Below are 17,386 nucleotides of genomic sequence, written 5' to 3' on the forward strand. Positions count from 1 at the left end.
GCTCTATTTACAAGTGTACAATCTCATGCCATGTCTTTTTAGATATGTTTGGACAAGTACTGCTTGTTACCTGGCCTGACATGCCTCGTTGCCGGTACATTTTCTCTTCACAGCTCAGCCTTGAGTCAAGAGAGCATCTGGGGAGATAATTATCCACTAATTAAGTACATTACTAATTTCCTGTAGCCGGAACATGAGATGCCGAAAGATGATGATGATGAGTAATAATGACGTTTACCTCTGTGTAACAAGATCTGTTTGCTAATGTTCCCGATCTCGGTGTCACAGTGTATTTGATGTCATACTATTTATATAAATATTCAACATTAGTTGTGCACATTTCGAGAGTTCCAAATTAGTAAACCTATGTTGAACCTACCCACTACCCAGTCTTGGAAATAAATAAATAAACAATAGTCTAAGCAAAGACTGATGCAGTCATGGTGTTTTTCACTTCACTATTTTTTTTTCACTGAAGCCTACCTTTTAAAACTTCTTTTTCGCACAATGAAGTGTTGAGTAGAAATCTTGGCTCCCCCCTCGGGTTATTTGTTACACTGTTGTGTTTACCCCCAAATTACCTGTATCCATGCCCCCAGTTGTTTTCCAGTCTTATTTCCACACCCGGAGAGTGATGAAAGTTGAAAGTGAACTCCAGAGGGTTGAAGCGTCACGGTTCTTTTTGGTGCGCTATCGCCTTCCTCCTTGTGGCTGTGACTCAATTTTATGCTTTTTCTGTGCGTGTGTGTGTGTGTGTGTGTGTGTGTGTGTGTGTGTGTGTGTGTGTGTGTGTGTGTGTGTGTGTGTGAAACCAATAGCAAGAGTTGTATGCTTGTATGAAATGTGTGCATTCAACTTGTGTGTTTCTTAAAAGAGACAATATGAACTTTTTTGTCTTTGAACTGTGAAGTCTCTTCGAATATCTAACCACATTCTATTACATAGTTTTTGGGCCATAGGCAAACCTGCACACAATTGTGCCACATAACAAATAGAGAAGTGACACGGACAACTTTTCTGCTTGTGTTTACAATTTGAGGCAAGATCAAAGACTTCAATCAACAGTCATTGTGATTAATGTTTCTGACAATATTAATTAATTTACACATTCCACACCATCAACTGACATAACACACAACTCTCATATGGGCGGGTATGACAACCTCATTTTCGAAAAGGGGAACTAAGGTATGCTGCTCTACCTACTTGCTCTCGTAGCACTCCTCATCCTCTCGTCTTCTCTCGAGCCCACTCTGAGTGGGTGCTGATGGCGCAAATGCGGTCTTTCGGCATAAAGATCAGCTTGTGAACACCGTGATCACGGACTGCATTAGTGGCACTGGGCACTCCTTTCGTGAGTGTACTACTAGAATTGCATAACTGACTTAACACACACACCTACACGTGTGCTTTAACACAAACGCACGGGAGCTTGCACAGATGCAAAGGCACACATTTACACGCCCACATGCACTCCAAAAGTGCTGAAACTCTCAGGCTAATGGGTGCAATTTTAATCAAAATTAAAGCCCACATGCTGTCAGTTTAAATGGCTAAGTCGTTCACCACTGTTTTGTTGTATTTCTTTCATCTAACTGTCACCTCTCTATACAATACTGTACTTTATACAGTATTGTTTAATATGACATTTATTGGAAGTTAGGATGCACTGGATTATATTCATTACATTTTCATTTATATGTGCATATTTACACTAACTAACTAACTAACTAACTAACTAACTAACTAACTAACTAACTAACTAACTAACTAACTAACTAACTAACTAACTAACTAACTAACTGGTGTAAAGACTATTGCAACTATATCTAACTACTGAATTTTCCGCACACTTAAAAACTTAAAATTTACTCAAAAACCATCGTGCACCTTTCAATGCAGAGTGGCTGATATATGGATCAATTGATGAATTTGTTGATCCATACTGGTTGTACACAGGGCTCTGCCAAAATGTTTCAGTATGTTTTAGTACGACTAGTAAATTACAAGGTCGCATCGCTTTCAGCATTACAGCAACCGTGATCAGGGGCGTCACCGAAATATGCTACTATTGGTCGATCGCATGACATTTAAAAAAAATAAAAATAATAATAATTAGCCTAGAATCGCTTGATTGACATACATGTAAGCCTATCGGGAGGCAGTCACAGTTAGTTCAAAACGTCTCCAAAAAGCATTCCGCAAGACCACGTACATCGACAAGTCCTACAAAGGAAGAAAGAGTACTTGAAATGTTTCAGCAAAGTCCAAGAAAGTCTGTGTGAACAGTTCCATCAGCTTCAAACTTATCTCTAATTGGAGTGATGGTAATTCATGTTGGTGGTTCTTTTTTAAACATCCTCCTAAATTGTCTTTGCACTTCTACTGTGTTTCCATGCTTCCAGTAACATTTTAGAATGGATTTTCTTTCTTCAAAGTTTAGTCTGGCTGCCATCATTTGGATCCATGGGTTTAATCTGCAAAGGAAAAAAAAAACTTTTGAGTTATCAGCTGCTAAAAGGTGTATTCATCTTTTTGGGACACCCTGTATTGACACACATTTGCACATCACAGGTGATCTGCACTGGGAAACAAATGAAAAGGTTTTTGTTTGAATTTGACGGCCGAGGGTCCTCTGGCACGGGCGTGACAGTATCTGGTATGATTTTATTTGTATAACCGCTTGACAAAAAATAAAAAGGTATTCAGTGTATGTAACATCATTTGCTCATTAGCAGTGAAGTCTGTGTTTGTGAAAGGAAAAACAACAGAAGAGCAATCCAATTTCAAGATAATCATTCTAAATTCAGAATGGTTTGAATTTAACCAAGCAATACTCAAATCAAATGTGAGTTAAAACTACATTGAATTAAATGGAGTTTTAAAGTGAGAACAGTTTCCTGCACAGCAAACTTTAAAAGACTGTCCAGTAATAATGACTGTGCTGCACTAATTAGTTTCCTCATGATGAAATGGAAAAAAAAAGTTGTGGCACAAAACTGTGGATGGGGAAAGTTTTTTTTTTATTAAATATTTTATTATGCTGTCTATGCCAAACAAGCGTGTATCCACCATTGCACTTTGCTGCCTATCTAATCCTGGGAATGTTCATGTATGATCAATGATCTTGTATTTTATTGTGAAATATTTGTTCATTTCCAACCATCCTAGGTGTTCTTATCTGTGTGTGATCGCTCCCCTCAGCCCTCAGCCATGGGTGGTATCTTGGCTTGGGGGTTGCAGGGATCCATGTGTTCTATATTTATCTTGCACCATCATTTATTAATAGGCTTTCCAGTATGAGGCACTAAAAATACAGCCAAGCCAGGGCACCGCATGCAGTGTGGCGATAGGAAAAGGAGCGCAAGGGAAGAATTCCTACCTCAGCATTTTATCACACATCATGCATGATGATTCAGAGATTCACATTACATCAGCATCTATAATACTTTCTGACGCAGCACTTGCATAACCGAGACATTGTGGTTTGAAGTATATTCATTTGTGTCTCTCTCTCTTGTGCCCAGTATGAATACTTCAATGCGGTGCTGATCAATGAAGTGGATGAGGAGGGCAACAATGTGGAGCTGGGAGGAGAATTCATCCTGCAACCTAATGACCACTTTAACAACCTGTCAGTCAACCTTAGCCTCAGCGTGGTCCAGGTGCCCACTAACATGTACAACAAGGGTATGTTTGTTTATTTTGCCTTGTACATTGTCACCATTCATCTATTATGTTAGTTTTGTTCCCCACAAAAAAAACCCAAGAGTGATATTATATGCAACAACAAGATAGTCGTTCATCAATTTGTATCTTCCATTTTTTATGTCCAAGTGTCCTAATTAGTTTTTAGTTCAAGTGTCCTAATTAGTTTTCTTGAGAGTTCTTAAGAGTTTTATGTCCTTTCCAGTCTTGAATGTTCAGTTTTTATTTTTATTTTTGTTTTTTTTATTTTCTAGAGTTCTCTCGGGAGAAAAAAATTACTGTGCATATTTGCAGGAGGGAATAATTGTATATTGAATAATTCATATGAACTTTGCTTTCTGCACACGGTGTCTGCATTTACATTTATGAAAATGTAACACTTTGGATTATTTCAGTCACATGCTAATTGTTCCAAAGTCAAGCACTCGTCTAATTCACCGTTCATACAGTCAAACCAATGAAGTCTCGGCCTTTGAACACTGCTTAGTAGACAGACTACATGTCGCGAGGGCTTAAGTCAGCTACCCAAGGCGGAATTATATTCGTGAGTGCGTAAAAGGGAAGAAAGTAGGTTAAGTCAAACTGATGGAAGGTCCGAGCAATACTTTAATTATTGCAAGGTGATGGGAGAGGGGGGAATCAAATGATAGTGACAGAAGGGGACTGATTGAAATGGAAAGGAAGTGAATGAAAATTCTATGAGAGTGCGACTGGAAGGCTAATGCAAGGAGAGGAAGCGTAATCTTGATTTGATTCCCTGCCAAATGAATGGAACGGGGCACAGACAGCGAGGGAAAGAGCTCGGAGAGGTTTTTTTTTTTTAAATCCTCCAGCTTTGTTCGCTGGGAGTGAGAACATTTGCTGGGACTGCAAGGAGCTTGTTTGGTGGGCAACAACTCGCCTTGGTGCAAAAAGTACTAAGAGGCTTGGATTAGAGAAAAAGAATGCTTCTCTGAACGTTTTCATTGTAGCGCTTGTGCTTTGATGTCAGAGTTTGCATGGCTCCAAGATCTAGACCACTTTTTGCACAATTCTGTTCTGTTTGGGTATGATGTGACACAAGCAAACTACAACGTCAATGTACTTATTATTACGACAGATATACTATTATACGTACCTACAAATAATCCCAAACTTTATGTTACGCAGTCGTTAATGGATTGCATCTGGAACTGTGAAGGAATTTGCATTGAGCAAGATTAGTTTTGCGAATTGTTAATTCTGACTGCAAATTGTCTTGGTATTGTTGTGCAAATTGTTCCCTTCCAAATATCGCTCCCCTCCAATCCACGTTGCATATCAAGCTTGCTTCCAAAAGACTAATACATTCATGGTTTATTGGCATGAGTGATGATGAGGAATATTTCATCTGTTTTTCTGTCTCCATTTCACATCTGCACTACTTTTGCCCACCTCTCCATCTACATTTTTTTTTATGTCAGGTTTTGATGTGCAGTGTAAAACGTTTTTTTTGTACAGATTAGAGTACTTTACTGGCGGCAGTAATCCAGTTAAATACTGTAATAGTATGTTGTATGTTACCACATCTTTCTAATATAAATATATATGTATTTTGATAGTATATTGACTGCATTACAATTATTCTAATATTTTAAATAAAATGTGGTTTTCTTTTGTTTTATTACCTTTGCCATCGCCACTTTTGGTTTTGCTCTCTGGGTCGATGCAAAAATCTAAATTTTAGGTGACACATGTCCTGTTCTTACAGCAAAGTAGTAGAATACCGACAGCCTTGAGTTTCGACTTGTTTTGCTTCTCCTCTTGTTTGCCTCCTAATGAGACAACAAGTAAGTGAGTGCTGGAAAAACATTCAAATTATGATTACGGCTGACAAAATCTTCCATTCAAGCACTCTTGTGTTTTTTTTTGTCAAACTTTCTATTGTCAGCCTGACCCACATGTGATTGTAGCACTTTGCGTACCAGGCAGTCGTCATAGTCTTCTCATTAAAGTACAAATTAGTTGGCAATACATTCCAGAATGAGCTTTGTACAGCAGTTTGACTGAAAGCACAAAACCACTTTGTACTAATGTCAGCACTAGTCTTAATCTACTTCTGGTTGAATTTTTAAAAAATGTATCATTATAATTATTTTTATATCTGAAATTGTTCTATTTTCTACCTCTTCCCTATCTGCCATGACTCATTAGACTCCGCCATCGTTAATGGTGTGTACTGGTCAGAAGCCTTGAACAAAGTATTTGTGGATAATTATGAGAGAGACCCATCGCTCATTTGGCAGTACTTTGGCAGTGCCAAAGGCTTTTTCAGACAGTACCCAGGTAAGCGTGTTTGTTCTGCTCTCTTGTGTGTTTTGTCTCCACCTTCTTGAATATATGTGAATGTTCAGTTACTCTCAGGCAGCCTGTCGCTGAGTGAGCATGAACAAAAGTGGCATCATTAAATAGCTATGAATACATTTAATATTTGATTGCTTCTGCTTTTTAGACTAAGCGGGACAATAAGAAAAAATCCTTTCAATTTCTTTTATCCTCTGGAATCTTACGTGTTATTGTTTGATACTGTGGTCACTCATTCATCTGTTTCCACTATCCCAGGGATTAAATGGAAACCGGATGAACACGGCGTCATCGCTTTTGACTGCCGTAACAGGAAGTGGTACATCCAGGCTGCTACCTCTCCAAAGGATGTGGTGATTCTTGTTGATGTCAGTGGAAGCATGAAAGGTCTCAGACTGACTATTGCCAGGCAAACTGTCTCCTCCATACTTGATACTCTTGGGGATGATGACTTCTTCAACATCATTGCTGTAAGTTCACACAGTTACCATCCGGATAGAGAATTCTATACAGACCTTGCTTTTGGGATTGTGTACAAATCAAGATGCACTCTTGCTAAGTTCAGAAGAAATGCAGAAATCAGCTTTCTCTCCTGTCACGCTCTCAGGCAATTAAAAGGCTGCTAAATGAAGATTTGTAGCGGAGAAAAGACAGTTGATGATGGGATGCTGCCTCAGGCATCCAAACCATTGTTACTGTGTGTGAGTGTGTGTGTGTGTGTCACCATGCACACGTCTGAGTCTGATGCTATTTCACATCAAAACGTAGCCTGTCACATTGCCAGCCCACATTCTGTCTCGTCACAGAACAAAGTTGTCATTATCATTTCATAGCCTAATCATGATGTTTAGATAATTCTTTTAGAACAATCAAGACTGATTGGGAAATGTGTTTCGTAATCCATTTGGCTCGTTGGATCGTTTTCTTATTGTTGTTTTACTTGTAGCTGTCACACTTTACTCATAATTACGTCAAAAAACTTCCAAAGCCCTAAGTAATATTATTTTCATAGCAGGGATTATTGTTTTGTTGTGAAATAATTTTAGTCTCTTTTGTAGCTACTTTATGTGTAAATAAATTGAGGAGGGGTGAGAACGTTAGCATACATCTCTTTGCTTTCATGCACTTTTAATTATCGCTTTGTGGCAGGCGTTTCAGTTCATGAATGGTCACGTCCTCACGTTACGTGCTGTACATTTTGGAAAAACTAATGATAATTTACTAATTCCATTTGTATTGTTTCAGTACAATGAGGAACTGCATTATGTGGAGCCGTGCCTGAATGGAACGCTGGTCCAAGCTGACGTCGCCAACAAGGATGTGAGCCCTCTTTTACTCCTATTATTCCCATCTGTCGAAAGACAGACGCTTCTAAGAAAATTCAAAAGTGTCAAATTAATTAATTTGCTGAAATTAATTAGGGATTGTTTTAAGGCCATACGCTCATCGGGTTAATGCTTTTGTTTGATTTACGCTACCTCAAATTACTTAACAATTGAATCGTGCTCATATAAGGAAATTATTGATTGTCCAAAGCAATTACTGGTAATAAAGTAAAAAAAAACACCCTTCAGTTGAAAAAGGTATTTATTGAAACCGCAGCAGTGCATGTAAAAAAGAAACTGAAAGTCATCATTTTAATTCACTCAATATTAATACAGACGTAAATATCATTGGCATCGATTTTTGTCTTTGCGATCTTTAATATGGCTGCAGGGTGATGTCACTCAAAGTGGCTCATGCAACCATTATACTGTATATACCCCATACCATTTATTAAGCAGTGCTCAGGTATTAATATGATTAATAGTATTAATGATTACTTCAGAGCTGGCTGTAGTGCAAATTAATATGCGCACAAGCTAGCACATGCTCCCACGGACGCACTGCTGCGATACGGATTAACTGTCCCACTGTGTTGGGGCACTTATAGGAATCCGAATCCACAAACATAAAGAACAAATTCTTCCCCGTGGTCACACTCAAATGCAGCAGGTAATATTTGCCGTGCTCTGGGGTGCAACCATTTACTGGAACTGATTAACCTTTTTTCCACGCCAAAGGAAAGGTTGTGCCTTTTGCCATTTGCAGTCAGATCGGTGATGCCGGAGGCTGTTTTGATGCAATTACTGTATATGTTACTGATGTGCGTGTGTGGGCGCTGCACGTTTGCGTTCACCCAAACTTAAATGAGTAGACCTCGATAGAGACTTCATATAGCTTTGGTCTCCCGCTGAGTGTGGAGAACCTGCTCTCCTCCCAATGGAGCCAAAGACCCTCCAGGTGATAAATAAAGAAGGGAGTGGAAAGGGTAGGGAGGGAGAAATAATTGAGTGAGAACGTTGATACCAAAAAGGGAAAATGTGTAAAAACAGATTCCAAAATTTTTAGTTTGCACACGTCCCCAATTTTTGCCAAGCCAGAGAAGCAAAACACACTTTCAGTTTTTTTCCTTTTGTCACCATGTTAGTAAAACCGATTCCTCTCGATTATATTTTTCCAGCATTTCCGGGAGCACCTTGACAAGCTGTTTGCTCAAGGCATTGGAATGTTAGACATTGCTTTAAGTGAGGCTTTCAATCTTCTCAATGAGGTAAGTATCACGCAATTGCATCATCGCTTGACACGATCAGGGGTCACAAACCCTAGGTCCGGGGGCCATTTGCTGGATGGGATTTTGCGACACGCTACTTGAGCTGAAAGTCCAACATCCAACTTTTTTGTCATTGCTTTGGGCTTTTTGTGTGTAAAGAAAATAAAACCTACTGTTGCTCTGCCTTGTGACAGTTTGGGCGAAATGTGATTCTGAAATGACACCAAGTGGAAAGCAAACATATCCTGTCACCCAGTCCCAATCATGTCTTTTTCAAAACTTGCCTTGAAGAGGCAGGTTGGCGATGAGAAAAGCCAATTTCAAGAAAAACAATGCACATGCAAAGTTGCGGTGCCGGGAATCAGCTGTCATTCGTCAACTAGACATGCTGAGGAGAATGCAAAGTAACAGGCAGACGGGAAAGAGTTGAGTTCGAGATGCCTGACTTAAACATTCTGCTAATAGTTATAATGTGTTTCCGTTTGATTAGTAAATAAAAGCTAATTAAAGCTGTTTTTCCTTTTGCAAAGGGAATCATATTTAGAGGTACATTTCACATGTTAATTTCTGATCCTTTTTCACTGTGGTGCTGTTTCTGCTATCCTCAAGTAACTCTGCCCTCATTTTCTCACACGCTCTCTTGTCTTGGCAGTTCAACGAGACCGGTAGAGGCAGTGAGTGTAGCCAAGCCATTATGTTGGTTACAGATGGAGCGGTGGATACATACGACACCATCTTTGCCAAGTTCAACTGGCCAGACAGGAAGGTAGCGTATTAGAATATGCACATAACACATGTCAGTATTATGTTGAAGGGCAATTTTATATTGAGGTCACCAACAGCAGACTATGAATAAGTTTTACATTTTAAAAAGTATTGTGGATCATAGATAAATATAATTCATTGATTAGTTTTTGGCGGCAATGTAAAGGAGTCTGGGTCTTGAAATAGGAATGGGGAGGGGCAGCAATGGAAAAGGCTTTGTCCCAACAAGTTCTTAACCTGGTACCATGTGGCACCTTTTAGTTGAATGTGTTGAGGACGTTGGAGCCAGTGGGCAAAACATTGACCCAAATCAACAAATCCCTCTCTCAACCTGCCAATACATGATTGTTCTGTTGTCAACACAGTGTTTGAAAATCACTGGTTTGTAAAGCAACTATTTAGTCATTCACCCTTGTTCCATACATCAAGACAAGTTTGTCGCTCTTTTCCAATAAATAAGGAAGGAGGAGATGGATGCAATTTTTCATCGACCGTCATTTACAGATTTGTGTGTTTTTGTGTGCACGCACATGCTGTGCTCTGTAGGTGCAACAATTAATCGATGAATCGACCACTAATCGCTAATCAAACTGAATGACAATCAGTTTGATAATCGATTATTTTAAGCCTCTCGACAATAAATATTCTCAGATTTCTTTAGTCCTGAAATGATGACAGCAGACTGTTGTTGTCATTAATCACACTAAGACATTAACAAATGTCTTCAACATTTTACCCTATTTTCTGATGTGTCCAAATCAGTAATACAATCATAAAAATATGTTAGTGCATATTCTGCGGGGTCAATTTGAAATTAGGTCTGTTTTTTTAATAAATGGATGTAAAGGACATGCTTTTCAAAAATCAGATTAATAAATAAGTAGACAAAATAATCGACAGATTAATTAGTTAATAAAAATAATCATCAGTTGCAGCCCACAGCACGTCATGAATACACCCAATTATCGTGGATAAAAATAAAGGCGCTCAAGCTATTCCCATGTGGCTTTTGGTGGTCCACCTTGTGAACTCCCTCACCGACGTCCGACTGCTACCTCAAGGCTGAAGATCAAGTGACAAGTAGTTCCTATAGTTCAATTTATAAAATGGTCTGCTGATAATATAATTCTTTAGTCACTGTCGCCGTGCACAGATTCTCTCCCTCTTCTGATGTCACTTTTCTTCAACAGAAGCTTCACAATCAAACCAAGTTGCTTTGTATCAGAATGGAAATGACATTTTAATAGTGTTCGCTCCAGTAAATCCAAATTGTAATCATGAAGTCTTCTCATAAATGCCATCTATGAACTTCAAGAAAACAAACATACTTTCTTGCATCCATGTTTTAAATATTTGAAAGGGAATTCTTTATATTCACGTGTGCATTCAAGTAGGTTGAAGATTGCATGCGGTGGCTGCTTGTTTGTACTTCTGCAGCATTTTGCACTGCAGTCAGTTACTTTCATATTTAATAAGCAGTCGCCTTTAGTTTGACCTCACAACAACCGCTAAAGTGCAATTTTGAGACTTTTCTTTTCTATCGCCGTCCGTGGATCAACTCTAAGCATACTGACATGATCTGTCACTTTGATGATTCAAATTCTCCAAGTTTGTATTTGTATAAATGGGTCTTGTCCGCATAGTGTAATTGCATAGCAACTCTTATGATACATTTATTTTAAGTGCAAGGCACTCTTTTAAAAAAGGATAAACACCTACTAGTTCAAATGTGCTGTGTCCCATTCAGTAATCGCACGCGCACGCACGCGCACGCACGCGCACACACATACTCACACACACACACACACACACACACACACACACACACACACACACACACACACACACACACACACACACACACACACACACACACACAAGCGCACAATATAAAAGCAATAAAACAGCAAAACACACATAAACATAAACATGATATTAATTCAAATAAACCATAGCTGTGTTTCATGGGGGGAAAAATCTGTTATTAAATCAATAGAAGGGGCCTGCTAATCAGAATGAACACACTGGCTTGTTTTGATTGCATTATCTCCCCCTTGCTAGTGGGATGGGCCCTGTGGAAATATGATTAAGAAGACTGACGGGTGCTATCTGCTTTTTTTCCACAGGTCCGCATATTCCCATACCTGATTGGCCGAGAGTCAGCCTTTGCAGATAATCTCAAATGGATGGCATGTGCTAACAAAGGTGGGATCAACATACTTTGTTCCCCTCAGAGAACTTGCAATGTGTTACTTTGAGATACACAAAAACATCAGTCGATGCGATAATTGTTTGGGTATTGACCTGTGTGCAGTCCCTGAAGGTCTTCAAGAAGAGGATGAGCCTGTGTGCCTGTATGTTTAAGTGTGTGCTATTTACCAAACACTCTAGTTCTGTGTATTGTTGAATGGACACCGAAGCAATGCCAGGCGATCCGGTGTATGGAGGCACACTTGACAGTCACGTTTTTTTTTCCTAGTTTGGGTGGGGGGGGGGGGCGACTTATACTCAGGAGCGACTTATATGTGATTTTTTTTCACACATTTTCAAAATTCTAAAATCTGCGATGTAGTGAAACCGCGATAAACGAACCACGATGTAGCAAGGGATTACTGTCGTTTAAACTGCAAGTGACGTCACCAGCACCGCACGGCGGTTGTTTACATAAAGGACAAATGATTCGATCACGGGATGACGAAGATGACGAAGGGCCCCACGTTTGAAGGATTTAATGATTTGGAGTGACACAAGGTTTGAAAAACGTATTTATGTTATAGTTATTTGATATATTTCGTGTAGCAACTTGTATATGTTTTTATCGTTACAGTTCAGTAATTGTTGGCTCGTTGAACTCTTGTTTTGTTTAATAAAGAGTCGTTTACCAAACCCACGTCTTTCCTGGTACTTTGTTAACGCAACAATATATTTATATACTATACTATATACTGCACGCGGCATTGTTGACATAAAGGACGAGGAATTTGATCTATGGATTTAATGATTAGGAGTGACACAGTAGGTCTGATAATATTTTTGTTATTTTGAAATATACTTTATATATATGGGGTCTGTGGAATAATTAGTAATGCAACTTACAACGAGTCCGACGTCAGTGGCGCGGCGCATACGCGGCATTGTTTACATAAAGGACGATCGATGGATTTAATGAATTGGAGTAACACAGATGATATGATAAACGTGTTATTTATGTAATACTTATTTGAATAACTCTGAATGCTACGTCAAAAGTACGACTTGTACTCCGGTGTGACTTATATATGTTTTTTTCTCACTTATTGTGCACTTTATGGCTGGTGCGACTTATACTGGGGAGCGACTTCTAGTCTGAAAATTACGGTAAATGCTTTCATCACGAACAGTTCATACCGCTGCTCTCCTGGCCTGTACCAATGACAGGTGTACTGTGTCACTGAAAGCAGGAGGATTCTTTTTTTTTTTTTGCTCGCCATCTCATCTCCCTCTCCCTCGTGGCTCAGCCCGAAGGACACCCTTAGGCCTCCGGAGGGACCAGTCATTCTTCACTCAGCGCCTTGATAAACGATGCTGCTACACTGAGGCAGCTTGTTGTGTGCCTGATGTGAACCTCTTCAGTGTGTGTTTGAGTGTGTGAGTGTTTGTGTGTGTGTGTGTGCGTGTGTGTGTGTGTGTGTGTTCACGCGCGTGCGTGTGTTGTAAGTGACTATCTGGTGAAATAAAAAATGGAGCCCGTACTTTTGGTATGAAAAGAATATAGTAGTAATGCTATTTAATGCTGCTTTGAGCCCTTTTATTTAAAAAAAACGTTATGTTTTTGTATTTTCTGGCTATAAAGGGCTACGTGTTTTTGAGGATTTCCAGCAACGCACTAGCCGGTAGCCATTTTAGTGTGCTAGACCCACAACTAACAAATATGTCATTTATCATTGGTCAAAGTTCTAAACTGTACTGAAGGTACTTTGCCTGCCTGGGATTGCGTGGAATGTTACTATTTTTAGCACAAAGGTCAAAGCCCCCCATTGCCTATTGTACATTTTGATTGACTGTTCCCCATCACACCTCACACCGGCGCTGTTATGCATTAATCTCGACCCCTCTGGCTCTGTCCCCTTTCTCCATGTGGAATAAAAGTTACCGCCTGACTCCCAAATCTATTTCCTCTAGCTATGATTTTCTCCTTGGCTACCTCATGGTGATGCTGCAAGTTTGCTTTCATATACGGGTGGGAAAGCAAGTTAATTCCCTCTATTCTCGTCACTTTTTTGTCCTTTCTGTCTGACTTGCTGCTTCCCAGATTCATTCTGCCCCCTGTTGAGATAAGAGTGCATTCCCTCCTGCACATAGACTTGAGCATCACAATACTGACAATATCGGAAATAGTGTCACATTTGGATGAAATGTCATAACATTCACATAAATAACACTTAGTATATATATCCCCAGGCCCATGCTAGTTTTCCTTTCACTTGTGCTTGGAATTATCAGTGAACATGTATCAAGTTTCATCTGAAAGTTGTCCGTTGCCTGCTGAACTGTACTTTGAAAAATGGTAAATCGCAAGTGATAAGTCTGGAAAGATTTTGATGCTTTTCTGGGAAATTGACTGTGATTTTCTTCTTTTTTTTTTAAAAATAATTTGGTATGTGTATCTCTGAAGTGGGAGTGGTAGCTAAGTGAGAAGAAGCAGCCAGTTCAAACTATATTTCTTGAAATTCAGAGTGTCTTTCTTTTTTTTAAACAACAGGTTACTTCACTCAAATATCCACCCTGGCAGATGTCCAAGAGAATGTGATGGAGTACCTACATGTGCTGAGTCGTCCCAAGGTGATCGACAGAGAGCATGATACAGTTTGGACCGAGGCCTACATTGATAGCACGGTTAGTTGCTGAACTCAAGTTTACACAGTCTGTCGAAGAGTGATACCAATCATTTTTTTATTTTTGTTTTTTTAAGTCTCCATTTACTTTTTTACTGAGCAGGGCAAAGAAGTGGTTTTAACACTCAATTTGATTGTGTCGCAACACAATTGTTGTGTGTATGACGCAGATGGAATGATGAGGCGAACAAGCTGCTTTTTGTGTTGTGGGGCTGAACCGATATTAGCGCTATAAGGTTCTTTGGAGATGCTACAAAACAACTCTAATCATCCATTTCTCTGTCGCTTTACTTAACCTGTCACTCAAACACTTTACGGTATTGACCTCTGCCAAGGCTTAAGGGAGCAGGTACAATGTCAGAGCCAGATCCAGTACAACTAAAAGACTGCTAAATACCTTATAGTAGATTTTAAATTTCAAATTGATTGCTAGTCTCAAATTCCTGCACAAAACCTTTAAAATATTTCAAAAGTTTGACGTACTTTTGTCTATAGTGTTTTCTTTGGTCACTCTTATGTCTCAATATTAAAAGCTTCAGTTGTGTAGCCTTTTGGACACTATTGAGTGGGCATAATTTCTGTCGCCAATCCCAAAAAAAAAAAAAAGCAGTGACTTTTTTTTCCTGTCCTCTACCTCTTTTCCCACTTGAACTGGCCCTAGCTTCCTCAAGCACAAAAGGTAAATAAAAATTCAGCTTTGAGATTGTTGCTGTTTTGTGATGTGTTGTGTTGATGCTTGGTGGTGTATGTGATTTTATTGTCAGATTCCACAACAATAGGAAACATAATTGAAGGAAACAACTATCACATAACTGTGACTTTTTTGTAGGCTGTGGTTTCAAAGCATCCAATGTGCTTGTTGGTAGTGTCTGCTCTTGCATGATTGGTCAAATATGCCAACACATCTATACACAGTAAATGTTTAACTTTCATTCGTCAGTGGTGATGCAGTAACAGCCATGCATGACACAATTTTCAGAACTGGCAGCAGTGTGACCATAATCGAGTCAACATTTTATTTATTTATTTATTTTTTATGTGAAAGCGAGCACGTCATTGGTATTTGTCTTGATCGTATTTTCGGAATTAACTTTAATTTCCATAGTCTAAATGGAAATTCAGCATCCTATAAAGACTAGTGGGATGATCTGCACTGCTGCTTTTGTTTCTTTAAGCCTTTTCAGTGTTATATTTGATTACACAATTAACATGAACAGAGAGTGCAGCCGCATGAGGCAGTTGGCAGACATTTCACACTGTTGGAGTGCTAGACGCCAGAGCAGCTTAACAGAAATCACAAATAGATACAGTATTGTCTCGCAATTGTGGCTATGATTAACTCTACAGTATTTATTTGCCTGCTATCTTCCCAATACAGCTCTGGCCATGGTGCTTAATTGCGTAAATAAAAGTGAAGCCCATCTACCGTGTGTTTGTTGGGGAGCGTTTTGGAGTGAGGTGGCAGTTCAACATCATTTAGTCTATGACTAAGGTCATAGCATTACTAAAGTGTCAATAATGTAAGTGCAATGATTTGAAGTGTTGAGTTATCTTGAGAGCCTTTTATTAAGGAGCCTACCTTGGCTGCCACACCACCATTGAGCTCAGTCTCCAAGGAAACAAAGGTCACGTCATCCATAAGCGTTTCCATTTGTCACATGAAGCTACTTTACAAGGCGTCCCCTGAGACATTAAATTAAAGGCATGGGAGTGTATTTGGATTTTTAGAGGAGTGTTGCAATGTTTACTTGTGTCTCCAAGAGGATTCTTTTAGCCTATGTCTTGTTAGGAAAAGGGGCATACATTTCTGGCCTTTTTGAGGTCAAAGGTTTACAGGTGTGGTCACAAGCTGTTAGTAAAGTTTGAATTGAACAAAAACATTCTCTGTAGTGAGCATATTATTTGAAAGGATTACAAAAAAGGTTCAGTAAGGATTGGGCCTTAAGGGAAATCCAGATAACAGGTCCAATTCTAGAATTTGGGCAACGTATTTGTGGGTCCCTTTAAGTATTAACGGACGGTTCTCCATCTTCTTTGAGATTATGACAATGCAAATTCTTTCACCGTCAAGGCAAGTAAAAGCTCCGCTTTCACAGTGATTTTGACATTTAAATATGTCGCCCGTTGTCTGTCCTCGTGCTGCTCCTTTTATCTACTTATTACACTTTTTCATCTCCCAGCATGGCAGAACAAGCCACCAAACAAATTAGCATTCAAGCACAAAGTAGTAGCCAGTGAATGGCAACTGTTGAGGAGAATCCCCAACATCTCCAAGCTCACGGTTTCAGATCTGTGATATATGATCCAATATTTGTTACCTGAGCTTGGAAATAGATTTTTTTTATTTTTAGATGAGGTCCCTCTCATTGCCTTTTGTCCTTTGATCAATACCATTTTTCCAGCAGCAAGGTTGTCCATCGTTACAGCACTAGTACTTAGGTGTACTTTTTCCTCCCTTTGATGTCCAATACTGTGTCCTCAGTGGCTATTACCATCTGTCAAAGCTCAGGTCACTGCTTCCTTTTTCGCTCTGTGTCTGATAGAGCCGCGATGGATGCTAGTAGTTTCCTGTCATTACCTGTTATCGGTGGCGGTGAAATTGAGGTGATGTTTGGAGGCTGTGCAATCTTTTCTGTAACACAATAGTTGTAAGCTGATTGCTGCTGCAGAAATGGAGAAACAATACCTGGATCAATATCACTATAAGGGGCCTTTGGTGTTCTCATCATAATCACTCAGTCGCAGAATAATGGAACTCTGAGATCTTATGACAAATGATCAAACATCTGCACTCATACCAGTTGAATGGTTCTTAAAATGATTTATCAATGTCAATTCATTGTCCACAAAAAAATATTTAAGAAATTGAGTCATTTTTATAACATGTATATTCTATTTTTATAATCACAACAAACATTTTGCATATGTCCCTGTAACTGCTGTCCACCCTGTCATTATGGGCTGAATTCCACCTTCAGGGACCCTCTGACAGTTTCATTGGCACGACGTGCATTTTTCTTGGGCTAGAGGCTCATTGCTGAGTCGATATTTATGCTTATGTTTTCTAATTTTTTCCCCTCCGTGAGTCGTCACCTTATCGTAGTGGAGGGGTTTACGTGCCCCT

At 39.3% G+C, this 17,386-nt stretch overlaps 1 protein-coding gene across 6 annotated transcripts in view; it reads left to right on the plus strand.

The window, feature by feature from the left end:
• LOC147061529 (voltage-dependent calcium channel subunit alpha-2/delta-3-like) overlaps window positions 1-17,386 on the plus strand; it is a 77,955-nt gene that overhangs the window by 26,302 nt on the left and 34,267 nt on the right. For all 6 annotated transcript variants that reach the window (XR_015066926.1, XM_085918520.1, XM_085918513.1 and 3 more), the window contains exons 5-12: window positions 3,528-3,690; window positions 5,881-6,012; window positions 6,289-6,500; window positions 7,276-7,350; window positions 8,534-8,623; window positions 9,276-9,389; window positions 11,515-11,593; window positions 14,130-14,263. Coding sequence is in view for 5 of the 6 variants with exons in the window: in XM_085918520.1 (XP_085774646.1) it covers window positions 3,528-3,690; window positions 5,881-6,012; window positions 6,289-6,500; window positions 7,276-7,350; window positions 8,534-8,623; window positions 9,276-9,389; window positions 11,515-11,593; window positions 14,130-14,263 (999 nt within the window). In the remaining variant the exon portion in view is untranslated. The remainder of the gene's footprint in view (window positions 1-3,527; window positions 3,691-5,880; window positions 6,013-6,288; window positions 6,501-7,275; window positions 7,351-8,533; window positions 8,624-9,275; window positions 9,390-11,514; window positions 11,594-14,129; window positions 14,264-17,386) is intronic.

Source organism: Syngnathus leptorhynchus, chromosome 1 (assembly GCF_054491065.1).
Source record: "Syngnathus leptorhynchus isolate UIUO chromosome 1, UIUO_Slep, whole genome shotgun sequence".
In the NCBI taxonomy this organism is placed as follows: domain Eukaryota; kingdom Metazoa; phylum Chordata; class Actinopteri; order Syngnathiformes; family Syngnathidae; genus Syngnathus; species Syngnathus leptorhynchus.